The 27,291-nt window shown below is 38.4% G+C and overlaps 1 protein-coding gene across 3 annotated transcripts in view; it reads left to right on the top strand.

The window, feature by feature from the left end:
• The first annotated feature begins 3,761 nt into the window (after nucleotides 1-3,761).
• The window catches only part of UPF2 (UPF2 regulator of nonsense mediated mRNA decay), a 213,189-nt gene continuing 189,659 nt past the window's right edge, over nucleotides 3,762-27,291 (top strand). For all 3 annotated transcript variants that reach the window (XM_060160181.1, XM_060160189.1, XM_060160197.1), the window contains exons 1-4: nucleotides 3,762-3,862; nucleotides 8,771-9,147; nucleotides 11,607-12,386; nucleotides 22,848-23,008. In XM_060160181.1, coding sequence (XP_060016164.1) covers nucleotides 8,789-9,147; nucleotides 11,607-12,386; nucleotides 22,848-23,008 — 1,300 coding nt within the window. In that variant the 5' untranslated portion in view covers nucleotides 3,762-3,862; nucleotides 8,771-8,788. The remainder of the gene's footprint in view (nucleotides 3,863-8,770; nucleotides 9,148-11,606; nucleotides 12,387-22,847; nucleotides 23,009-27,291) is intronic.

Raw genomic sequence — 27,291 nt, 5'->3', positions numbered from 1 at the left:
CTCAGTAACACTTGAGACAGTTAACCACTTTTCCTTTCCTGGAGCATCTCTTTTTTTGGCTTTTACAACACTATACCCTCCAGCTTTCCTCTCTCCTCACCCAGTCACCTTTTTAGGGACCTAACCTCTATATTTGGAAGTTTTTCAGGGCTTTGTCCTGGACCTTCTGCTCTTATTACATTTTCTTTGATCTCGTTCTTTCTTATGACTTTATTTATTTACTGGCCACACCGCATGGCAGGCCGGATCTTAGTTCCCTGACCAAGGATGAAACCTGTGCCCCCTGCAGTGGAGGCATGGAGTCCTAACCACTGGACCACCAGGGGATTCCCCCTTTCTTATGACCTTAAATATTAGCTATGTTGATGGTGCTCAAATTATCATCTCTGTGCCAGTACACTTCTCTGAGCTCCAACTGCCCATTGATATCTGTATTTGGATAACTCAGATCATCTAATTCTTCAGGTTTTAGCCTGAACTTTGCATCATTAAAGAAGCCTTTCCTGACCACTGTAACAGAAGCCACCTTATTCTCTCTCTCCAGTTCCTCACCATTATATTTCTATTATTTTTTTAATATTTATTGATTTATTATTTATTTATTTTTGCCATGCCAGGTCTTAGTTGAAGCACATGGGATTTTTAGTTTTGTGGCATATGGCTTCTTAGTTGCGGCCTGCATGCATGATCTAGTTCCCTGACCAGGGATTGAACCGAGGCCCCCTGCACTGGGAACACGGAGTCTTACCCACTGGACCACCAGGGAAGTCCTTTCCCTGTTATTTCCTTTGTAGCATTTATTCTATTTAAGTTTTTTGTTTACTGTCTATCTTGTGCATTTGATTATAACTTCATTTATTTGACTTTCACTATTTGCTATGCAGTATTTTAAGCCCTTTATAAGATCTAATTTGCTTTTTTGACTGACCATGTTTATCAAAAGCTAAAAGAAAAAAAGAGTAACCTCACATTGCTTCACTTTTATTTTGGTGAAATAGAAGCCAGTGTTAGTAAACTGATTTTCAACCTTACAGTTTCATGAGAAATTTCAATATGGTTTGCTAACTAGTATCATGTTCCATATACTTTATACTTACACTTGCTTAAATACACTTCGGTTTATTTTTTAAAATAAATTTATTTATTTTATTTACTTTTGGCTGCGTTGGGTCCTCACTGCTGCATGTGGGCTTTCTCTAGTGGCGTTAGTGTTCAGGATGATAGTAGATAATATATTTACTAGCTTTGTGATCTTGAATAAATTACTTAATATTTCTGTGACTCAGTTTCTACACTTACCTACAGGATTATTGTGATTATTAAAATAACAAATGTAAAATAGCAAATGCTTGATAAAATGCTCTCCTTTTTTGATCCCTGTATTCACATGATTTCTTTTTAACACCTGATTTCTTTTTTTTTTTTTGCGGTACGCGGGCCTCTCACTGTTGTGGCCTTTCCCGTTGCAGAGCACAGGCTCCGGACGCGCAGGCTCAGAAGCCATGGTTCACGGGCCCAGCCACTCCGCGGCATGTGGGATCTTCCCGGACCGGGGCACGAACCCGCGTCTCCTGCATTGGCAGGCGGACTCCCAACCACTGCGCCACCAGGGAAGCCCCTGATTTCTTTTTAACACCTAATGAAAGGCAAAGGATTGAGAAGAAGAATTTATTTATCAGCAGCATAGGTGAATCTTCTTAAGGTAATCAGACAAAATGAGAAAAAGAAAATTTTGATGAGAACTTGGTGGCTATTGCTAGTATGGTGTTTTCGGATACTTCTCTCATAGTTGTTTATCAATGGTACAAAATAGCAGTAGTTGTCTTTCTCTTTCACTACCCTTTAAATGATGGGCCTGTTGGTAGTTTTTTTTTTCTAAGTACAGGACGCATCAACAGTCAGTTTGGAAGCACAACTTGTGTGCTAAGAATAAATGGTAAGTGGAAGCAACCTAATTGGTTGCCACCAACAGATGAATGGAGAAAGATGTGGTATATACATACAATGGAATACTACTCAGCCATAAAAAAAGAACGAAATTTTGCCATTTGCAAAAACACAATGGACTTGGAGGGCTTTATGCTTAGTGAAATAAGTCAGACAGAGAAGGACAAATACTGTAGGTTATCACTTGTATGTGGAATCTAAAAAAGAAAACAAACTAGTGAATACAACAAAAGAGAAACAGACTCACAGATACAGAGAACAAACTAGTGGTTACCAGTAGGGCAAGGGGGGCCAGGGGGAGGGGCAAGGTAGGGGTAAAGGATTAAGAGGATAAATTCTATGTACAATAAATAAGTTACAAGGATATATTGTACAGTACAGGGAATACGGCCAACATTTTGTAATAATTATTAATAGAATACAATCTTTAAAAATTTTGAATCACTATGTTGTACACCCGAATCTTATATAACATTGTAAATCAATTATACCTCAACAATTAAAAAAAAAAGAATAAATGGTAAGTAAAAAACAGTAAATAGAGGCAAAGGGCAAAAGCTGAACACACGTGAACCTAGACCTGCGTCAAGGATTTGAGGTTGATAGTAGCTTATTTTGTGGGCGGGGCGCCGCACATCAAGCAAGAAACAAGACCAGTTCTGCACCTTTGTTCCTTTGGCTCCTGACCAGTCAAAGCCGGCCTGTACTTAACACCCAGTCAGATTCTGTTGGCAAACCCTAGCACCGTTTTGATAAAAATCGGAGGCCAGATGCACGAGTTCATCAATTTAAAAGAAAATAAGTTGTTTAGATAATAAGTTGTTTAGATAAGCTGAGCCATTTTTTAAAGTTGACTTGGTCTCACATTTCAGAAGAAATGGCAACACTGGCCAATTTTTTAAGCTGGTGATCTCATTCAATAATTCCAGGAGGTCATTCCACTGTAATTTTAAGAAGTTTCTTGCTAGAACAGGGTACTTTCTAAGATCTGTATGAAAAAAGCTCTGGTTCTTCTTCACTCTGGGGTACTTTTAGGTCGAACACCTAAAACTGCTTCTGGAAATTCCCCCACGGGACTTTCTTAAATCTAGACCCGTTCCTTACCACTTTGTACCTTCCTCACCAGCCATATTCTTTAGTCTCTCCAGTTTTCAACTTCCTAAATCTTTAACTTCACCCCAGGAATTAGTCCAATCAAACTTTCCCTTCTTAGACCTCTTCCTTACGTTAGCTCCAGGAAACTCCCATGAGAATCACGTGGCTAAATTTGTCCTTAATGGCGCTCCGTAACTCGCTTACTGTGCCACCACCCTTCCTCACCTCCTGTTAGCTCCGCCCCGCCCCCTTCTCGCTTTCCTCCCCTTCCCCACCCCCCCAACCTCAGTGCCTGCGCTTGCGCACCTCCAATTCAGGCGCTTTCCCTTTCCTGGCGACCAATCCACTTCCTGCCTCCGGTCCTCGGAACATTCCTCCCCTCCCTTGAGGTCCTGGCCAGAGGTGCTGGTTGTGGCTGCCCTGAGGACTGCCTGTCTGAAAAATTCGCTCCTGTCATTGAGAGGGCAATTTGAAGCAGTCGCTATGTGTGTGGCACCTTTCTGAGTATTTACTCGCGATCCTCCACCCCGGAGCTAAGCTAAGCGCGTGGGGATGCCGGCGGAAGGAAGCACCGGGCTGTTTTCGATCTGGCAATCGCACGGAAAGCTGCTTCCTTTCCACCTCCCTCCGCCCCGCCCCCACTCGCAGCCCGGCCGCGCTGGTGAGTGGCGGGCGGGAGGGCCGGCGGGCGGAGGGAGGAGGGGGAGCTGAGGGAAGGCGGGCCCTCGGCTGCGAGCTAGGTTGGGGGAGGGGAGGGGAGAGCCCGAGCGCTGGAGTTGGTGCTGGGAAACCCGGGGCTAATGTTGACAACAGGCTCGAGGTGAGTCCCGGGGAACCTCCTTCCCCTCCGCTCCAACGATCGGGAGGAAGCGGGGCTGGGGGGCACCGGCCTGGACTCGTACTCCCTGGGGGACCCAAGAGGCGCCTCCGCACCCCAGCGCTCCGGGGGTGGCGAGCAGGAGCCGGACCGCGGGTCCGGCGTCGTCCTCACACCCCTCTCCTCCGGAGGCTCCCATCAACGCGGAAGCCCCTGGCCCGGGGCAGGCAGGAGGTGCGGTTGAGGGGGTGCCTGCCCCACATGCCCGGGCCGGGCCTCGGGGCCGGAGGCGGGGAGCCCGCCGTGACGGGCTGCAGCCGTTTGGGGGTGTGGAGGAGAGCGAGGGGAGGTTGGGGAAAGCGCTCGGGGAGCCGGGAGGGAAGCGAGGGCGAGGAAGTGGGGAGGGTGCGTGTGTGGGAGGATGTGGAGCGGGGAGACCGGCCGGAGCGTGTCGGGCTCCGTCGGTGAGGGAGTGTGGGGTGCGAAGTTCGGGTTGGGGCAGGGATGGTGCGCTAAGGTGACCGTGGACCCGCGTGGGAAGGGGAGCTGTGGTGGGGAAGCGTGTCGGGCAGAGGCGTGTGGAGCAAGAGCAGGGGGTTGTGGGAGACGAGGGTGTAGGGGAAGGGGTTTGGGTGTATTGGGGCAGGCATTAGTGGGTGTACTTTGTTTTTTAGTCCCGTGGGCTGGTGATTCCTCACTTTGCCTTCATGCCGGGCCTCCTGGTCTTCTCTTGTTGGCCCTGTTGAAGTAACCGGACGATCGTGGGGTATTTGGTCTCCAGGTTGGCCAAGCAGAGCCAGCTTTCAGGCTTGAGGGGACACTCTGGACCGAACCGTCAGTTCTGTTGCTCCCTTGGGGCTTGTACGCAGTGATGCCTCAGACCTGAGGAAAACTATTACTCGCTTTGCTCCTTTAGCAGAGTTGTTGCGTTGTTCATGAGGACTGTACAACTCCTCGAGAAAATCGTTTTTGAACTCTGGTGAAATTTGTAAAAGCTTTGAAAGAGTCCTTTATACTGAGGACGTTCTTTAAAGTCGAAGACTGGGAGGTAATGCCCCTGTGCGGTTCTGCCCTTACAACATTTTGAATGAATAACCGAGAATGAAAAGAAAAAACAGCATTCTTTTACTTTGGAGTATTTTCAGAGCAGTCTCTTTGTGATTTCATACATCGTCCATATGGTAGTTTGCGAAGGAATATCTTTGAAAGGGAAACACCCCCCTTTCTCTGCACTCTCCCCGTACACGCCATTGCTAATACCTGTTTTGCCAGTAAAGTAGTTTTTACTTTCTTCTGGAAGTTCAGAGTATATTTAGAAAACCAAGCAAAATATACAGCTCAAAGGCCAAGACACTATTTTGGGAGCTAGGAAGGTGGTTTTAAAGCATGGCTTCCTTTTAAGGACTGTGTGAATGTAATTATACTCAGTAAAATAGCTTGTAAGAGCTAATCATATCCAATTAAAAGGTCACTAATTTTTACCTTATTTTGAGATAGAATCTATTTAAAAGTTTTAGTTTTTATTTGAAAAATTTGTGAAACATTTTAGGTAAAATAGGTATTTATTAAAGCATGAGTTTATTAAAATAATTTAAAGAAATTTGAGCGTTTCATTAAATATAATTTAACACAGTTCAATTTAACACAAGTTTTTGAAACTTGATGTGGTACAAATGCATACTGATCTGAATCATGTTGTTCGTATCTTTTATTTGTCTTTCTAAATCTTAGAGTCAGGGCATATAGTGGAAAAGAGCACTGGACACAGAGTTTCAACCCAGCCACTAAACTAGTTGTGTAATCTAAGGCAGGTCACTCAACGTAAAGATTGAGAATTGGAGGAGGTAAAATCTAGTACTCCTAACTTGAAAAATCTCTCATTTTAGGATGAACTTTTCAGTGTTCTCTGTGAAAGAGAATAAACATTTGTTGAATGCCTCCCTCATGCTGCTACTGGTTTAGAAATTTAAGAAGTTTGTAATTCCAGAGAGGTAGCAATAGTTCCATTTTATTGATGAGTAGACTCAGAGAAGTTACATTGCCCAGTTGCCATAGCTAGCAGTTTGCAGAGTTGGGACGCAAACTTAAAAGTCTGACTGACTTTAAAGCTCATATTACTTTCACATATTGCATTGCTGCCTTTACATGAACCTTTAGGTTTCCATCGTATTTTTTGTTCACTGAAATTTAGTTCCAAGTTTACTTTGGGTATATGTTTGTGATACAGGGATGAAATGATTCAAAGGAGATACCACTCCCAAGACTTAAGGGTCTTACTGAGAATCTGTTTTGCCATGCTTTAGAGCAGAATTTTATTCATGAATGACTACTACAGTTTGATGTAGAAGGCACTTAAAAATCTATTGAATAATTGAGTACTGTGGAGAGTCACAAAAGTCTGGGAGACTCTTGTGCTAATAAATGATGATCCTTTATAAATTTGTCAGATTCCGAGTGAATTTCTTAATGTTTTAACAGAACTTAATATCTAATTTCATCTTCATAGATGAGATATTAATTATAAAATTTGATGCCATTCTTTTTTGTATCCTGAGAACTACACTTCCTCGTATCAGCTGAAATGTTGCTTGTTGCTGCTTCACAACAAAATACAAATTCTGTATAATCATTATTATTATTTTTTGCATAGAATTACAAATATTCCTAAGTAAGATTATCTTGTTACCTAGGAATTACCTGTCCCCATATATTTTAGCAGAGAATATGCCAGAAGTTGAAACATCATGTGAAAACTGCATAGCCATTATCAGGGACTCTTTCTACTCTGAGATACGTAATTCTGATTTGTTGTAGTCAGTATCTGTTGTCAAGTTTTCCAGCTGACAGTTTCATATTCTAAAGGTTCTTCATAACTTGAGTTAAGAGTATGAGTTCAGATTCCAGTTCTGTCACTAGCTGTGGCGGCCTTGGTCAGGTTACCTGGTCAGGTCTCCATTTACTCATTTATAAAATAGGGAAAGTAATACCCACCTCATAAAGATTTTAGTATCAAATGAGATAATGTATGTAAGATGTTTACTCTGGTACCAGTGAGTAGTAGCTATTAGTATTCAATCTTTTGAAAGTTTGCTTGCTTTGCGGCAAAGGTGGTTATTTAATTGAAGCTGCATGAGAAATTGATAACTACACTTCCCAGATAATATAAATACTAACAGTATCTTACCACATAAATATGTAGTTATGCTCTTATATATTTTAATGATTGTTTGAACAGGATTAACAGCCTTTTTTTGTTCAAGTTCTACCAATGGTGTTAACTAAAGCCTTTGGGTGTCATTGTCCAAAAAAATGCATAGAACATGGAAGTGGAGGAGAATAAGAGTAAAAACAGAAAAAGGGAAAGGAAGAGGTGGCTGAGAGAAGGTACAGACTATGGCATGTGCCTCCAAAAATTACTGAAAGTGCTTCTGTTGGCTTAGATTGTCTTTCTGTGGTAATATTTTATTAGAGGGCTGAAATAAATGCTTTGTGTCTATAAAATATTATTGCAAATGTTTTCTTTGCTAACCTAGTTTTTATTGATGTAATTTAAAACCTATATTTGAAAATACTTAAAGAGTACTGTGTTTGTCTTTAGCTTGTAAAAAAAAAAACTAGGTAAAGTCATTCTATACTTCTTAAATGGAAAGTATTTTGATTATCTTGGGTACAACTTTCAGATGATTTAGGAATTAAAACATGAAGTACTGTCCATAAAAGAAATTATATGAGGACATTAAGTTCTAAGTAGAGATGTATTTTTAGAAAAGAAAATCATGAATTTTGCTGGGGAATACATTTTTTGTTCCAGAGTTTATTTACAGTTAACTGTATGGAACCTGTACTATAGACCAGTGCTCTCCAAAAGAATCTTCTGTGATGATAAAAATGTTCTGTATCTGCACTGTCCGTACCCACTAGCCACATGTAGAGTTGAGCACTTGATATATGGATAGTGACTGGAGAACTGAATTTCAAATTCTGTTTAATTTTAATTAATTTACAATGTAAGTAGCCACATGTGGCTAGTGCAGTGGTTTTCAACTGGTGGTGATTTTCCTCCCAGGGGACATTTGGTGATGTCCAGAGTAATTTTTGGTTTTTAAAACTGGGGAGATACTACTGGCATCTACTGGATAGAAGGCAGGGATGCTGCGTTTAAACTTTGTGCAGTGCACAGAACAGCGTCTCCCTCCTCCCATCCAGAGAATTGTCTTGCCCAAGATGTCCTGAGGCTGAGAAACCCTGGGCTGGTGGCCCTTGTATTGGCCGATGTAGAAGAGAATATACAGTTTTTTTATAATCATTATTATGTTTATTTATAAACTGATTTTGACTAATACTAATAAAGAGATGAAAGGTCTAGTCCAGTTTGGGATAGTTAACAGTTTTTGTATTTGAAAGTTCGATAAGGTTAGAGCAATGAGGTGAAATTTATGAGTCTTCATAGGAGGCAAGAGCTCATTTATGCTCCCACTTAGATACTTGTATTGAATATTGTATGAAGTAGTGTCACCAGCATTTCTTAATGGCTGTGAAATGGGGGGTGTAAAACTGATTCAGAATGTTCTCAGTTACATACTGAAGTATTTATTATTAAATATGTTGTTTTGAAGTTGACAGTGGTTGAATCTAGGGAATGGTTACATGGAGTTCCTTATGTTGTGCTCTCCACTTCTGTTTGTATTTCCTTAATAAAAAGTAAAAAGAAAAAAAATACTTAGACATAGGCATAACTAATAATCATAGAATATGGAATTTTATCACTGAAATAGTATTCGTTTTGCATGCATTTTATTTAATCTCTCACAATTGCCAAGTTGCATTAATATGTTCTGCTTAACAAAATAGTGTCACGTCACTAAAAAACGTCACTGCGTCTACAATGCTGACATTCTTTTACTCTTACAGATTGTCCTGGGTAACATAATGCCAGCTGAGCGTAAAAAGCCAGCAAGTATGGAAGAAAAAGAATCTTTACTAAACAGCAAGGAAAAAGACTGCAGTGAAAGGCGGCCAGTGAGCAGCAGGGAGAAACCAAAAGAGGAGATCAAGCTTACCGCCAAGAAGGAGGTTATTAAGGTCCCTGAAGATAAGAAGAAGAAACTGGAAGAAGATAAGAGAAAAAAAGAAGACAAGGAACGCAAGAAAAAAGAAGAAGAAAAGGTGAAGGCAGAGGAAGAATTAAAGAAAAAAGAGGAAGAAGAAAAAAAGAAACATGAAGAAGAGAGAAAGAAGCAAGAAGAGCAGGCAAAACGTCAGCAGGAAGAAGAGGCTGCCCAGTTGAAGTAAGAACGTTTATTCTGACTATTGATGTGCAGGAATGGGAAGATTGGAATGTTTTGGAAAAACAGTGATTATTTGAAATAAAACTTCCAGGGTGCAGTTTCTTGAGAGTTGGGAGTATCTTAATTTACTTGTTCTGTTAGTTTTACTGACGAGCGGCATGCTTACAGTGCTTTCATTCTTTAAATTAAATAATAGTGATCTTTAATAAGTGTTTTTTGAGGTGTGGGGCAATCTGGGCTGTTTTTGTTTTTCAAAAAAGCTTTTTTTCATGGTACCTTATGCCATCTTTCTAAGTTGAAAATCTTTAGTTTGTTTTTTTCTTTTTGGCCGTGCCATGCGGCTTGCAGGATCTTAGTTCCCTGACCAGGGATCCAGCCTGGCTCCTGGCAGTGACAGTGCCAAGCCCTAACCACTGGGTTGCCAGGGAATTCCCGAAAATTTTTAGTTCTAAATGACAGCTATTTGTTGAGTTCTTATTATATGCCAGGCACTACGATTGTATCAGTACATGTCTTCAAGGCAGTCTAATGAAGTAAGCTCTGTGATCCTCGTTTTACGGATTAATAAAATGAAGCTTCAAGAGGTTAAATGACTTGCCTAAGGTCACAGTAAGTAGTAGAACAGCTGGGATTTGAACCTATGCTGGGCTGACTTTAAAACTTTTGTCCTTACGTACAATTCCATAATGCCTCCCATTCTTATCTTTATCTAAATCTATTTTTAACCATGTAAATCTGTGCAAGTGATATAATGAACTGGTGAAAAACGAGGTAGTCCTCATGGGAAGACTACCAGGATGTAGCAGAAATGACAGTTGTTGAATGGTGCATGAGCTCCTCCCTTCATATATATAATTTAAAAAGCTGTTTGCAAACATGAATTTTCATGAATCTCTAGAACAGCTCAGCTACCTACTTTCTTACCAAAGCTCTTTTGTACCTCTGTTTTTAATGAGGAACTGGAGCCTTGGGTCTGAAAAGCAGTAGTAGTGACCTGTTTTGGAATATTCAGAACCATGATTCTTGAGAGTTTCTTGCTTATTTTCTATTTTAGTTTTAAAAAAACAATTCACAAGGATATTTAATTTCACTGTAAGTTTTGTTCTCTCACCCCTCCTATACAAAGAGCTTAAAAAAACAACAGCAACCAAAACCCCAACTTCTTACTGGGAAAAATTCAAGGGTGCAAAAAGTAGAATGAAATGATCTACCACCCCTCCCCATCTACGCAGCATCAACAATTCACATTTTTTTCCTTTAGAGTATTTTAAAGCATCACATTATTTCACCTGTAAATTTATAAATATAAATAAATACCTGAAGTAAGTGTGTGTGTGTGTGTGTGTGTATGTATGTATATATATTAATTATATATCAAAGTGTTTCTAATAAAGATGGTAATGGAGTTCTTGAGTGCATACACGTAATGAGTTATGCTTTCTTAACGTGTACTCTCACTGCTAATCTTGCGTTTCTGTGTGGCTGGGAGGCTTCCAAGAGATACTCACATGTCCCTGTTCCCAGTGGTAGATGCAACTCTCTGTTAACATATTGTGGCTGTTAGTGGAAAAATCATAGAATTATAGGGTAGCTCAGGGATGGTTATCTCAGAAAGATGAAAATCTATTTTATTAGAAATTTATATTTTAAAGCTACATATTTTGGTATCTCAGAAACCTCAAAGTCAGATTGTCTCCACTCTCCCACTCCTGCCCAAGTTATTTTACTGCTTCTACAGTTTAAACATGTCCCATCTTTTTAGTGGAAACATAGGTAGATTTGTTTTTAATTATTCTTTTCAGGATACACTGAGTCTGTTAACCTTTTATTAAAGTGCTTTTATCCTATAGTCCTGGTTCCTATACAAGCTTTCTTAATTACACTTGAATTTTAAGACCTAAACCTAGCAAGTACTTTTATTAATAAAGGTTTGTTTAATGTTGAAGTATGGAGAAATGGTACGTAACATTTCAAAACATTTTAATGCATTCTTTTATAATGTTTATTCTTTAATTAAAATATTCTTTGTGTTTTTCTGTTTTCCCAATGCTTTTAGTTGTTTTAGGTTATCTTTCTCAAACGTATTACTTTGTTTTTTCATGTTAAGCATCATGTGTTTTATCCATTTATTTTTTTTTCAGCTTTATTGAGTTAGAGTTGACAAATAAAAGTGTTTTATCCATTTAGCTTGCCAGTTGGCAGAATGATTTTTAATCTAGTTATTCAGAATCCTCCGCTCTGCCACTTTTGGTGTTATCAGTAGAATGGGTTCTCATTATCTTAAGTCATTAATCAGATGTCTTTAGTAGTGAAAGGGCCTCTTGCATCTTTTGTTCCTCTTGGATTCTCTTGCTTTTCTGATCACCTTTTCATTGGCTTTCACTCTTATAGGATTCATCAGTGATGCTTCAAAATATACAGGGTATTTTACTTACGTGTTTGTTTGTTTTTTTATATAGAGAGAAAGAGGAATCCCTTCAGCTTCATCAGGAGGCTTGGGAACGACATCAGTTAAGGAAGGAACTTCGCAGCAGAAACCAAAATGCTCCAGACAACCGACCAGAGGAAAATTTCTTTAGCCGACTAGACTCAAGTTTGAAGAAAAATACCGCTTTTGTCAAGAAACTAAAAACTATTACGGAACAACAGAGAGACTCCTTGTCCCATGATTTTAATGGCCTAAATTTAAGCAAGTACATTGCAGAGGCTGTAGCTTCTATTGTGGAAGCAAAGCTAAAAATATCTGATGTGAATTGTGCTGTGCACTTATGCTCTCTCTTTCACCAGCGTTACGCCGACTTTGCCCCATCACTTCTTCAGGTTTGGAAAAAACATTTTGAAGCAAGGAAAGAAGAGAAAACACCTAACATTACCAAGTTAAGAACTGATTTGCGTTTCATTGCAGAATTGACAATAGTTGGGATTTTCACTGACAAGGAAGGTCTTTCCGTAATCTATGAACAGCTAAAAAATATTATTAATGCTGATCGGGAATCCCATACCCATGTTTCTGTGGTGATTAGTTTTTGTCGACATTGTGGAGATGATATTGCTGGACTTGTACCAAGGAAAGTAAAGAGTGCTGCAGAGAAGTTTAATTTGAGTTTTCCTCCTAGTGAGATAATTAGTCCAGAGAAACAGCAACCTTTCCAGAATCTTTTAAAAGAATACTTTACGTCTTTGACCAAACACCTGAAAAGGGACCACAGGGAGCTACAGAATACTGAGAGACAAAACAGGTGATTTTCAAATGTTTCTCAGAAATGAGAATTTATTTTGGAGCTCATACTTAAAAAATTTTAAAGTCTTCATGCCACTGAAAGAACTTTTGGAAAAGGGCTCATTGCAGGTGATTTCTTAACATTCCAGGAAAATTTCACAGTGTAACAATCTAAGTACTCATGTTTAAATGTGAGTCTTCGATAGATTCTTGTTTCTGATTTTGAAAGAAATCCGGCAAGTATGTGGTGATTTTTACTTTGTGGATCTGTTTTCTTCCTGTGATTTAAAAAACTCCGTAATGTTGAGGGATAAGTTTTCTTTTTCTGTCACTTTAACTTATCTGCTATTTTTCTGTGTGTTTCGCTGTTCCCTCTCTATAACAGGTTTGCTTTCATTGTTTTGTATTTTAAGTTTATTGATGTCACTGTTGATACTCGCTTTTTAAGAAAACAAGTCATTCATTATCAGTGATACTTTAGATTAGAAATTTGGAAAATAGTGTACCAAAGTAGCTGTGAAAAAATTCTTCAAGTGCAACTATGCATTTATGGGAGTCTTTCTCCTGGGGACATCCATTCAAAATTCTAAAGGAATGTGTGTGCCTGATTTAGGCCACCTTTGACAGTTACAAGATACTGTAGACTACTGTGTAGCATCTGTACCTAGAAGGCATCAACAAGCTAGAAGTAGGTGCAGTTGGTGGGTATTAGGTCAACTTTATGGAGGGTTGGATTTGGAGGAGGGCTGAAGGGGTACAGAAAGGAGGCAACAGCAGTAGCCTTTGGTTGGATACTCTATAACTATTTAAAGTGCGTGTCGCGGGGAGAACACTTATTCCTATAAGCCTGTAGTTGGAGAGGACTGACTGGTTTAAGTAGTTACCACTAGAAGGTGATTGACTCAACCAGAAAAGACTGCAATAGTGTATGCCGGTAGTTCAGTTAGGTCAGGGGTAAGATAGGTGCAGAGACTATATGGAAAAATCCTTGGTGGCTGAAGATCACTAAGAGGTGAGAATTTAAGATGGCAGCGGTGCTCCTTAATGTTTCTTAAAAAAAAGCATCCTCGTTTTTTTGCTTTTGAATAGCAAGGGCAGGTTTTTTAAAATAATTAATTAATTAATTTATTTATGGCTGTGTTGGGTCTTCGTTGCTGCGCATGGGCTTTCTCTAATTGCGGCGAGCAGGGGCTACTCTTTGTTGCGGTGCACGGGCTTCTCATTGTGGTGACTTCTCTTTTTTTTTTGCGGTACTTGGGCCTCTCACTGTTGTGGCCTCCCCCGTTGCGGAGCACAGGCTCCGGATGCGCAGGCTCAGCGGCCATGGCTCACGGGCCCAGCCGCTCCGCGGCATGTGGGATCTTCCCGGACGGGGGCACGAATCCGTGTCCCTTGCATCGGCAGGCGGACTCTCAACCACTGCGCCACCAGGGAAGCCCCGTTTCTTTTTTAAAATTTATTTATTTTATTTTTGGCTGCGGCTTTTTCTAGTTGCGGCGAGTGGGGGCTACTCTTAGTTGCGGTGCGCGGTCTTCTCATTGCCATGGCTTCTCTTGTTGTGGAGCACAGGCTTTAGGCACATGGGCTCAGTAGTTGTGGCACATGGGCTCAGTAGTTGTGGCACGCGGGCTCTAGAGTGCAGGTTCAGTAGTTGTGGAGCATGGGCTTAGTTGCACCGCGGCATATGGGATCTTCTTGGACCCGGGATCGAACCTTTGTCCCCTGCATTGGCAGGCGGATTTGAACCACAGCGCCACCAGGGAAGCCCCAAAGTTTTTTGTTTTTTTTCTTTTTTTCCCCAAGTTTTCTACTCTTTTTCCATTTCTCGTGTGTCCTACCTAATATATCACAGCTGATTTTGAAAGTATGTTTTGATTACTTTTTATTGGCTACTTTAAGGGTTTTGTGTGTGTGTTTTTGATTGGCCTCACAGAAGCTTATAGGGTAGAGAGTCTGTAATGATTTAATCTGGTCATCCTTCCAATGCAAAATGGAATCCATTTTATAGATTATCTGACATAAATTATCCTTCTGAAAACTTCTCGAGCTCAGTGCTCTGAGCCATTCCACTGTTGGACATACCTATTTGCTAGGAATTCAAGCTGATGTTTAACGCCCCATGTAATGGTTCCCTTTGATTTACTTCTTTTTTCTGATACAGATGGAATAAAGCTACTCCAAGTGGGGGTCCATGAACTGTTTACCTGTTCACAATGAATTAAGCTGAGAAACTGAGACTAACCATTTAGACATTTTGATAGCAATTCTCCATTGCCATGATATTGTCACTGTGTTTTATAGCTGTGCTGTGATTGGAAAGAAAATTATTCCTTTATGGCAGATAGTTTGAGAAGCACTGGCATGTGACATGTCTCTTCTTTTACACCAGGATGTCTCAAATATTTGCAGACTGCCAAGATGTTTCCCTTTCATCTTCTCCAGGCTAAATACCTCTGGTTCCCTTAGTATGCTACATGATTTCCAGACACTTCACTATCCTTAGGACGTTTGTTTTGGATGCCTTCTTATCTGCTTGTGACCTACAATTCCATTAGTTTTTATAGCTGCCTTGTCAGTCTTGACTTTTTGTTACACCTAAAGACTAATTTCTCAGAGGAACTGCTGCCCAGCCAGTTCTTCACCTCGAACTAGTGAAATAATTTTTTTATACCTAATACAGACTTACCTCTTTGAAACTTTATTTAGATACTTTTGGCATATTATGTTAGCCTAATGATAATCGATGATGATGATGTGTGTGTGTGTGTGTTTGCTGCACTGCGCAGCTTGTGGGATCTTAGTTCCCCAACAAGGAATTGAACCCAGGCCACGGCAGTGAAAGCACTGAGTTCTAACCACTGGATCTCCAGGGAAGTCCCAATGATGTGTATATTATTAATTGTACTTATGCATTGGTCACATTTAGATTAGATAAGGAGACCTTTTTTTTTTTTTTTTTTTTTTTTTGCGGTACGCGGGCCTCTCACCGTCGTGGTCCCTCCCGTTACGGAGCACAGGCTCCGGACGCGCAGGCTCAGCGGCCATGGCTCACGGGCCCAGCCGCTCTGCGGCATGTGGGATCTTCCCGGACCGGGGCACGAACCCGTGTCCCCTGCATCGGCAGGCGGACTCCCAACCACTGCGCCACCAGGGAAGCCGAGACCTTTTTTTTTATTTTATTAAAGTCACGCAAGAAAATTTTGAACAGGATCTTGTGTTGAGAGCACAGCTTTATGGCCTTTTCCTAGAAACTTACTCATTTTAATACAGAACTATTAACTATGGTTGGTTATTAGAGGAGGTTATTTACTAAGTGTAAATTGACCTTAGCATGGTACCAGTTATTTTATCACAGGGACTGTCCAATTAGATGCAGTAATTTGGGGGAATGTGAGAATCTTAATCACAATGTAGAAAATAATTGGCATATAGCTTAATAAGTCACTCATGCCTTAGGATAGCTTCAACTTGAGCAGCCTCTGTAGTGAGGATTTAAATGCCTGACTGAGCAAAGAAGACATGAGGAATTGGTTAGTGCAGAGTCCCTACTTGGCCTAATGTTAGTCTCCTTACTTCTAAGAGGGTACGTTACAGTTAAAATGACCAGTTTCCAAAAGCTTCTCGCTCCCAATCATTGTCCAGTAGGTGTTTTGAAGTTTTTCTGTATCATAGGAATAAATCATAGGCAATCGTTTTTCCCAGTAAGGTTTCTCTTAGGCATGATAATGCTAGAAATCTAAGTGCCAAGCTAGTGAGTATTTAATGCTCGTACATAGTTGAAATACTTTAAGCCTTTATTCAATAATTCATAATGATGATTTTAAAAAAGTGACTATATTTTCAGTCTATGGATTATAAATGCTCTTGGTCATTATAATTAACTTGGGAGATGGCACTGTGCTTAGGGGTTGTGAGGTGTTAGTCTGTACTCATTAAAGTCTTTACTTAAAAATTGATTTAACCAATTAAAAAAATAGAGTAATAAAATCTCTGGTGTTTTCTTAAAAACACTGTAATGAATGAATGAAGACGGTGACTGAATAAGACCTATCGAATCTCAGCTGTTATCTCGGCTGATAGATTTTAGATAGCTACTTCTGTTTCTAGCCCCCTGAGGGATTTACAGTTGTCAGCTAGCAATACAATTGACCCTAGCGTTGGGTGAATTCTAATAAATTTGAATTTATAAGCTTTTCATACTTTAAGTACAAATCTTATTTTTAAAATGCATTTGGTTAAGTGATTGATCTGGGGAATTAATATTTACACATTTAAAAGATCATTTAGTAATATTTGCCAATTTAGAATTAATAGCTTTACTTCTTGCTAAGTTTTTTTTTTTTATGTTCAGTGCTCTTTATACTTGAAATGCTTTGTACTTTGAGATATTATTCTCATTAAGGTAACATAATCTAGTATTTTTTTGGCATTTAATAAAAATCGGGTAAATAAATGATTTAATTTTATTAGATGTAACTTGATGTTAATTGTGTAACAGTTCATTTCTAGCAGTATAGTGAAATCATGAATTCAGATATTAAGTCAGAATTCTTGCTTGAATAATTCTCAAGTGTCTTAATTTCTTTTTTTTTCCTTATTAATTGGTGGGAGTGGGGGTATGTTTCTCTTTTCAGTACTGGTGAATTATGACCTTCATGATTGCATGCTCAGTCCAACAGCAGTAAATGATTTAAAGTTTAGTAAGGAAGAAAAATGTAGGTAGAATGTAGGCTTTTCCCGTGTTAATAAAACCAGGGAGGTTTCTTTTTTTTTTTTTGCATTTTATTTTACTTTTTTATACAGCAGGTTCTTATTAGTTATCCATTTTGTACATATTAATGTATATATGTCAATCCCAGTCTCCCAATTTATCACCCGCCCTCGCCAGAGGTTTCTTTTATTATTGCAAATTCATGAGGCATTACTTTAACAGTGTTGAAATTTGAAAACACATCAACCTGAATTTAAATAGTGTTGCTTTTACCTTTCACATTCTTTCCAGATAAGTTGTACCTTGCCTTTACAGGGAGATTGTTTAATAAATTGTGTAGTAATGTTTAAGCACTATTAAAATGTTATATCACTGTGCTTTAGACTTACAGAGGCTTTGACAATTTTATAAATGCTTCAAAATTATTACCTCCTTCCAGATAATTTCTAATTCTGAGTCAAAGACTTTGACATAGTTGGTTAATAAATCTTTGGGTACAGTTATGCTTAACTATTGCTCTAGTCTCTTTTCATATAAGATTGTACAACATCTGTAACCAAATTCTAAAATGAAACCGCAAGAAAATTTAAGTTCTCATGAGAATTTGATAGAGCGCTAAAGGAGATGAAAAGTGAAACCTAGTAGTTTTTCATGGGTCTGCTTCATGGTTATTTTTTCAAGATTTGGCCATGTGTTCTGTGTTGTTTTGCATGACTGCATAAGAACAAAGCTAAAATGGATTTTCTGTGGTCTTTTCAAGATTTTTTTCTTTTTTAACTTGGCTAATAGAAGATCAAAATAATACTTGGCCTTGAAGTTCTTGCTTTTTCTGCAGTGAGCTCTGGCATTTTTTTTTTTCATGAAAATACTGTTTTACATTGATATAGTGCATCAGATGTATGATTTCAATTGATCCTCACAGTACCCTTGAAAGAAATACCTGTATTTTGAAGGTGATAGATCTGATTTAGGGATTAAAGAGCTTGCCCAATGTGACTTGGATAGCAAATGATAGAATCAGGTTCTTCCCTACCTTTTCACTCTGTATTTTTCACATCTTCCATAGTACTCATTTTCATCTGCATTTAGTACTTATTTTTTTATTATTATTTTTAATGTTATATATTTTTAAAATTAATTATTTATTTTTGTCTGCATTTGGGTCTTTGTTGCTGTGCGTGGACTTTCTCTAGTCGTGGCGAGCAGGGGCTACTCTTTTTTGTTTTTTTTTGTTTTTCTGTTTTTGGCTGTGTTGGGTCTTTGTTGCTGTGCGCGGGCTTTCTTTAGTTGCGGTGAGCGGGGGCTACTCTTGGTTGTGGTGCGCGGGCCTCTCATTATGGTGGCTTCTCTTGTTGCGGAGCACAAGCTCTAGGTGCGCAGGCTTCAGTAGTTGTGGCCCGTGGCCCAGTAGTTGTGGCTTGTGGGCTCTAGAGCTCAGGCTCAGTAGTTGTGGCACATGGACTTAGTTGCTCTGTGGCATGTGGAATCTTCCCAGACCAGGGCTTGAACCTGTGTCCCTTGCATTGGCAGGCAGATTCTTAACCACTGCGCCACCAGGGAAGTCCTAAGGTGTCTAGTAAACTCATTAGGTACTCAGGACTTAACAAAGTCAAATCCAAACAAAAGAAGGACCCAAAAGAGAATATAAAACAAGAACCTCAATGTGGGAAGGCTTGCCTTTGATATGCATTTGAGAGACATCCTAATTCAAAATAAGGTACCAAGTGGATAATTTAAATTTTATTTGAGAGGCAGTATAATCCAGTAGTTATGAGAATGGACTTTGGAGCCAGACTGCTTGGGTTCAAGTTTTAGATGTCATTTACTCATTCTGTAACTTTGGGCAAGTTACCTCACATCTCTGTGCTTTGGTTTTCTCTTCTGTAAAATGGGATAACAATAGTACTCTACCTCTGAGGTACATGTGAGCAATGCAGTGAACTCATATGTGTAAAAGCATTTAAAAACAGTATCTGGCACATTGTAAGTATTCAATAAATGTTAGTTCACCATTAATAGTATATTGCCTGCTCAATCCTTCAGAAAGGTTTTTGAATGAGAATTTCTCTTTGTGCCTTTTTATGATTTTGAAAATTTGTATGTTAAACTTCTTAAACTTTCATGGGTTATTTTAAAAATTCGTTTTTAAAAACAATACAAAACAACAGAATAAACACTGTACAAAATAAAAGAAATAGCAAGAAAGTCAGGCAGTAACAATAAAAATGAAAAAAATGGAAAAAAAGAAAACCGAATGTCTCAATACTAGAATTTTTTGAGGCATCTGTGGCTTTTCTTATTTATGAGATATAATGCTAGATTCCGGAATGGACTATTTGAAATTTTCTGTCAGTTTTACAATATTAAGTTAAATTAATATTAAATATAATATAAAAAACACTCCAGAAATCAAGGATTGATATACCTTAGGGGGTCCTCCCAGATAGTGATATCTCATATTTTGGGTGAAGGAGGTCTACTTTCTTATTTTTTTTATTACAGTGAATAAGACTTGGAATTAGTTTTGTTTTCATTGCTTACTTTTCATATCTTTATGGTACTATTTCCTCCCTATTGTTCTGTGATACCAGGAGAGAGAATGAACTTGTTTATAATATATTTAACAGTGATACTTAGTTATCTCCAGTTATGACAGGGACTGGCAAACTATGGCCTGCAGGCCAGATTAGGCCCACCACTCGTTTTTGTACAGCCGGTGAGCTAAGAATGGTCTTTACTTTTTTACATGGTTCAAATAAATCAAAAGAAGAACATTTTGTGAAATAGTAAAACTATGTGATGTTCAGACTTCAGTGTCCATAAATAAAGTTTTATTGGAACATAGTCACACTCGTTTGTTTACATATTGTCTGTGGCTGCTTTTGTGCTATATCAGCAGAGTTGAGTAGTCGCAACAAAGACCATATGGTCTGCAAAGCTTAAAATAATTATTATCTGGCGCTTTGCAGTAAAAGTTTGCTGACCTCTGGTTTATGACAGTCTCAGAATAATGGCTTCAAAGCAGCTTTGTGTAATAGATGTGTTTCTGAAGAGATTGTAATTAAAGTGATATGTTATGAATCATATCTTTAGCTTGATTAGTGATATATTCCCATGGAATTTACATAAGAAATTTTGGTGAGATTTATACTGATGTACAGAAAAGGTACTCTGGTCAAAGGTGCTGTGTATATTTAGTTCCCTCATACAGGTCTAAAATTTAATCAAACTGAAAAACTTCCATATGGACTTCATAAACTTATAAAAACTGACTTATGTAGTACATTAACTAGAAACTGTTTCATTTAAATTTCATTAGAACCTCTAAATGACTAGGGATTTTGAATTTTCAGGTACCTGTGATGAGTTCTTTCTTTGCTTGAAGTCTATAGTCTTATTACATGCTATAGGATTTGTCAGATGTTTAGGAAATGTATATTAAATAAATGGTCAAGGAAAAAATACATATGACTATATAAGTTTTGTGTATAACAGAACTCTTCTAATGCCATTTCATTGGTATCCTGTACTGCTTTCTGAGTGCGTAGTATAAAATTCGATTAGAAAACCAGTCAACCAAAATCTAACCGCCCTCCCCACTATTCTCATTAGACAATAACCTAAACACGTATTAATTACATAGTTAGGTAAATTAGTACTGTTAAAAGTTTAATTGTGGAATTGAGGTTTTGGGAGGACGAGGAATATCTCTGAAGCTTCAAAGTTTTAACTGGTTCCAGGAGAAATGGAAAGGAACTGAATGCATACAAAGGGACCCCTCATAGAATTCAGTCATTTTTAATTTACCCATGCAAAGTCCCAGGCAAAACTTTGAAAGTGAAGTTGATACTGGAAAAAAGAATTCATTTTCTGTTCTGATAAAATAGTCACCACCTTGCTACAGCTTGTATGTCATAAATCCTTAGTGAATATTGTATAACCTAAGCTGGGTGTATGTTCTTCAGATGACCAGAATGTCAACTTGTTAGAGAAATAAAGTTCCAGGTTCATGGTATTTTGAGATATTTTCCAATTTCGTTTCAAGCTGAAATAATTTTGCATCTTAGTTGTCATTAGAGGTTTTGAAATCCCTTGGAACTATTATCCCTTTTAACATAATTTGTTTCTGAATAAACTAAAGTTTTTATTAATTAACATTTTTCCTAATAATTGTAGAACATTTTAGAGTAGCCTGCCTTTGAGTATTATTTATTCAAATTATTTAATTTTGATGGCTTTTTTAACTTCAAAAATGACATGACTTCTAATTAAAAGTTCTAACAAGCTCATTTAAAGTATTGTCAGTCATTTCTTTCATGGCTTGAATATTTTTAAATGCCTGGGTTTTTGCTTTAAAAAAATTCATTCATAAAACTTACTGAAAGAAACTTTGTTTTTGCCTGTAAAGTTAGTCTGAAATATATGTTTGAAGAGAGAAAGAAACTTCCTTAATGACAGTGTTGTTAGAGGAATACTTTTTAGCCTGGATTATTATGGTTAAACTATCTTGGCATTTTACTTATCTATTTGTAGAACGATATTGTCTGATGTGTATTTAAATCACAAGAAAATGAGTGAAAAATTCTCACTTTCGATCCTAATAGGCCAGATTTGGGGAAAAAAAGAATTAGATTTAATGAATAATAATTGATCTTTGTATTGATCTATCTTGTGCTTGTAAATGGGAACTACTATTCCTAAAAATAGAAAATGTTGATATTTGGAATATTGTAGCATTTAAACAAAAGTTTCTGTGGATAAGAATGGGATAAGATGGGAAACTTTGGAAATTGTTTCAAATAAGCAGGGATAAATAAGTGTAGGGATGGATTTTCTACTTCATTTTCTATAACTTTAAGGAGATAACACACACAGAACTCTCTCATTTTCTTCACTGTTCATAAGGAAACTCAAAACAAGGAATAAAAAATACTTTTAAATATTACTTTTGAAAATGACTTAATTTACAATTTATAATTGATTTTTGAAATCCATATTGTATTTGTATTAAGGTTTATAAATTTCAGATGTTACACTACTACATAAATATTTAGTTGTAGAAAAATTGGGTCCAGCTATAGACATTTCAACCATCTAAACTACTACAGTAAAATTTTTACTTTATACAATTTGAAAATTTTCGTTAGTTTTACATTTCTAATTATGGGTGGCTTATTAGTGAACTGTTTGCAGAGTGTAGGAGTACTTGTGTCCTCTGCTCCTCAGGGCGGCCTGGCCTTGATTAAGTGGGTTTGCTCAGTTAATATTTGTTAAATGGATAAATAACGAGTGCTTGCACAGTAGCTTAAGAATTGACTACAAGGAAGATGTAGGCTTTTTCAAGATAATCTCGAATCAAATCATTGTGAAAGTTTAAAGATACTGATTCTTTCTATAACATGCTGTTTTTGAAAACCAACTTGTATGTCTGATGGGAATATGGCTGTAACAAAATACTAAAAATTAGTGGTATACTGTTGAATTTTATACTTCTGCAAGCATAATTGTTAATCACACTTCATGTTTTCTGAAGAACCAATGTGAAGATTTAATTGTTTAAAAAACTTTAATTGTTTAGGTGAATTTGCTGTACAAGTTTTAATTTCAGATACGTCATGAAAGTTAAGTATTAAAAATAAGTTGTTAAAGAAGATTGTGTTAATAAGCTTGTGTGATAAAGTCAAATTTTATGGAACATTCCCAATGTAATAATACATGATCCCATCTATTTTGATAAGATTATCAGATTATTTCATCATTTGTTTATAGGCGTATTCTACATTCTAAAGGGGAGCTGAGCGAAGATAGGCATAAACAGTATGAGGAATTTGCTATGTCTTATCAGAAGCTGCTGGCAAATTCTCAATCCTTAGCAGACCTTTTGGATGAAAATATGCCAGATCTTCCTCAAGACAAACCAACACCAGAAGGTAAGATATCCTTAAAAACAAACATTGTGATTTTTTTTAGTAGACAATAATCACTTATATCTTTAGTCTTCTCAGATGTGTAATATTTAAAATGGATGTTTTGAAAAGTCTTTAAAATTTTTTAAATGAAGAAGTAGTATTAAGACCTAATGAGAACATTGAAAATCCACTTGAAATGCTTCTCTGAATGGAAAAGGCTTTGCATTTAGAGAATAATAATTAATTCATATGATACAATAAATTTCTTCAGGTTCTTTTCTTTTTTGCGGTATGCGGGCCTCTCACTGTTGTGGCCTCTCCCGTTGTGGGGCACAGGCTCTGGACACGCAGGCTCAGCGGCCACGGCTCACTGGCCTAGCCGCTCCGCAGCATGTGGGATCTTCCCGTACCGGGGCGTGGACCCGTGTCCCCTGCATTGGCAGGCGGACTCTCAACCACTGCGCCACCAGGGAAGCCCTCTTTTCTTTTTTAATAATAAATTTACTTATTTAATTTTTGGCTGTGTTGGGTCTTCGTTGCTGTGCATGGGCTTTCTCTAGTTGCAGTGAGCAGAGGCTACTCTTCATTGTGGTGCGTAGGCTTCTCATCGCGTTGGCTTCTCTTGTTGTGGAGCACGGGCTCTAGGTGCGCAGCCTTCAGTAGTTGCAGCGCATGGGCTAAGTAGTTGTGGCTCACAGACCCTAGAGCACAGGCTCAGTAGTTGTGGTGCACGAGCTTAGTTGCTCCGTGGCATGTGGGATCTTCCCGGACTAGGTCTCGAACCTGAGTCCCCTGCATTGGCAGGGGGATTCTTAACCACTGCCCCACCAGGGAAGTCCCTTCAGGTTCTTTTGTAATAGATATCCTTAGATTGTGTCTAACAGGGGCCTGTCTTAAACCATACTTGGAAAGATTTACTTTATTTCTTGGATAGGTAATAAAGTGAATTGGACATTTGCGATACTAATATTTCTGTGCTTATTTTTATTTGTAATTTAGTTTTTTGTTTTTTTTTTTAAGGCTGAGATTCTACTTTATTTTACTTACTTATTTTTAACATCTTTATTTGAGTATAATTGCTTTACAATGGTGTGTTAGTTTCTGCTTTATAACAAAGTGAATCAGTTATACATATACATATGTTCCCATATCTCTTCCCTCTTGCGTCTCCGTCCCTCCCACCCTCCCTATCCCACCCCTCTAGGTGGTCACAAAGCACCGAGCTGATCTCCCTGTGCTATGCGGCTACTTCCCACTAGCTATCTGTTTTACGTTTGGTAGTGTATATATGTCCATGCCACTCTCTCACTTTGTCACAGCTTACCCTTCCCCCTCCCCATATCTTCAAGTCCATTCTCTAGTAGGTCTGTGTCTTTATTCCCATCTTACCCCTAGGTTCTTCATGACATTTTTTTTTTCCTTAGATTCCATATATATGTGTTAGTATACGGTATTTGTCTTTCTCTTTCTGACTTACTTCACTCTGTATGACAGACTCTAGGTCCATCCACCTCACTACGAATAACTCAATTTCGTTTCTTTTTATGGCTGAGTAATATTCTATTGTATATATGTGCAACATCTTCTTTATCCATTCATCCGATGATGGACACTTAGGTTGCTTCCATCTCCTGGCTATTGTAAATAGAGCTGCAATGAACATTTTGGTACATGACTCTTTTTGAATTATGGTTTTCTCAGGGTATATGCCCAGTAGTGGGATGGCTGGGTCATATGGTAGTTCTATTTGTAGTTTTCTAAGGAACCTCCATACTGTTCTCCATAGTGGCTGTACCAATTCACATTCCCACCAGCAGTGCAAGAGTGTTCCCTTTTCTCCACACCCTCTCCAGCATTTATTGTTTCTAGATTTTTTGATGATGGCCATTCTGACCGGTGTGAGATGATAATCTCATTGTAGTTTTGATTTGCATTTCTCTAATGATTAATGATGTTGAGCATTCTTTCATGTGTTTGTTGGCACTCTGTATATCTTCTTTGGAGAAATGTCTATTTAGGTCTTCTGCCCATTTTTGGATTGGGTTGTTTGTTTTTTTGTTATTGAGCTGCATGAGCTGCTTGTAAATTTTGGAGATTAATCCTTTGTCAGTTGCTTCATTTGCAAATATTGTCTCCCATTCTGAGGGTTGTCTTATGGTCTTGTTTATGGTTTCCTTTGCTGTGCAAAAGCTTTGAAATTTCATTAGGTCCCATTTGTTTATTTTTGTTTTTAATTTCCATTTCTCTAGGAGGTGGGTCAAAAAGGATCTTGCTATGATTTATGTCATAGAGTGTTCTGCCTATGTTTTCCTCTAAGAGTTTTATAGTTTCTGGCCTTACATTTAGGTCTTTGATCCATTTTGAGCTTATTTTTGTGTATGGTGTTAGGGAGTGATCTAATCTCTTATAAGTGATCTTAATCACTTATTGAAGAGGCTGTCCTTTCTCCACTGTACATTCCTGCCTCCTTTATCAAAGATAAGGTGACCATATGTGCGTGGGTTTATCTCTGGCCTTTCTGTCATGTTCCATTGATCTATATTTCTGTTTATGTGCCAGTACCATACTGTCTTGATTACTGTAGCTTTGTAGTATAGTCTGAAGTCAGGGAGCCTGATTCCTCCAGCTCCGTTTTTCATTCTCAAGATTGCTTTGGCTGTTCGGGGTCTTCTATGTTTCCATACAAATTGTGAAACTTTTTGTTCTAGTTCTGTGAAAAATGCGAGTGGTAGTTTGATAGGGATTGCATTGAATCTGTAGATTGCTTTGGGTAGTAGAGTCATTTTCACAATGTTGATTCTTCCAATCCAAGAACATGGTGTATCTCTCCATCTATTTGTATCGCCTTTAATTTCTTTCATCAGTGTCTTATAATTTTCTGCATACAGGTCTTTTGTCTCCTTAGGTAGGTTTATTGCTAGATATTTTATTCTTTTTGTTGCAATGGTAAATGGGAGTGTTTTCTTAATTTCACTTTCAGATTTTTCACATTAGTGTATAGGAATGCCAGATATTTCTGTGGATTAATTTTGTATCCTGCTACTTTACCAAATTCATTGATGAGCTCTAGTAGTTTTCTGGTAGCATCTTTAGGATTCTCTATGTATACTATCGTGTCATCTGCAAACAGTGACAGCTTTACTTCTTCTTTTCCGATTTGGATTCCTTTTTTTTCCTTTTCTTCTCTGATTGCTGTGGCTAAAACTTCCAAAACTATGTTGAATAAGAGTGGCTTCCCTGGTGGCGCAGTGGTTGAGAGTCCGCCTGCCGATGCAGGGGACACAGTTTCGTGTCCCAGTCTGGGAAGATCCCACGTGGCGATGAGCAGCTGGGCCCGTGAGCCATGGCTGCTGAGCCTGCGCGTCTGGAGCCTGTGCTCTGCAATGGGAGAGGCCGCAACAGTGAGAGGCCTGCGTACCGCAAAAAAAAAAAAAAAAAAAAAAAAGAAGAGTGCTGGGAGTGGGCAACCTTGTCTTGTTCCTGATCTTAGTGGAAGTGGTTTCAGTTTTTCACCATTGAGGATGATGTTGGCTGTGGGTTTGTCATATATGGCCTTTATTATGTTGAGGAAAGTTCCCTCTATGCCTACTTTCTGCAGAGTTTTTATCATAAATCGGTGTTGAATTTTGTCGAAAGCTTTCTCTGCATCTATTGAGATGATCATTTGGTTTTTCTCCCTCACTTTGTTAATATGGTTTATCACGTTGATTGATTTGCGTATATTGAAGAATCCTTGCGTTCCTGGAATAAACCCCACTTGATCATGGTGTATGATCCTTTTAATGTGCTGTTGGATTCTCTTTGCTAGTATTTTGTTGAGCATTTTTGCATCTATGTTCATCAGTGATATTGGCCTGTAGTTTTCTTTCTTTGTGACATCTTTGTCTGGTTTTGGTATCAGGGTGATGGTGGCCTCGTAGAATGAGTTTGGGAGTGTTCCTCCCTCTGCTATATTTTGGAAGAGTTTGAGAAGGATAGGTGTTAGCTCTTCTCTAAATGTTTGATAGAATTCGCCTGTGAAACCATCTGGTCCTGGGCTTTTGTTTGTTGGAAGATTTTTAATCACAGTTTCAATTTCAGTGCTTGTGATTGGTCTGTTCATATTTTCTGTTTCTTCCTGATTCAGTCTTGGCAGGTTGTGCTTTTCTAAGAATTTGTCCATTTCTTCCAGATTGTCCATTTTGTTGGCATAGAGTTGCTTGTAGTAATCTCTCATGATCTTTTGTATTTCTGCAGTGTCAGTTGTTACTTCTCCTTTTTCATTTCTAATTGTATTGATTTGAGTCTTCTCCCTTTTTTTCTTG

Source organism: Lagenorhynchus albirostris, chromosome 1 (genome assembly GCF_949774975.1).
Source record: "Lagenorhynchus albirostris chromosome 1, mLagAlb1.1, whole genome shotgun sequence".
Lineage (NCBI taxonomy): Eukaryota > Metazoa > Chordata > Mammalia > Artiodactyla > Delphinidae > Lagenorhynchus > Lagenorhynchus albirostris.
The sequence above is the reverse complement of the archived record's forward strand: the minus strand, read 5'-3'. Positions and strand labels throughout refer to the sequence as shown.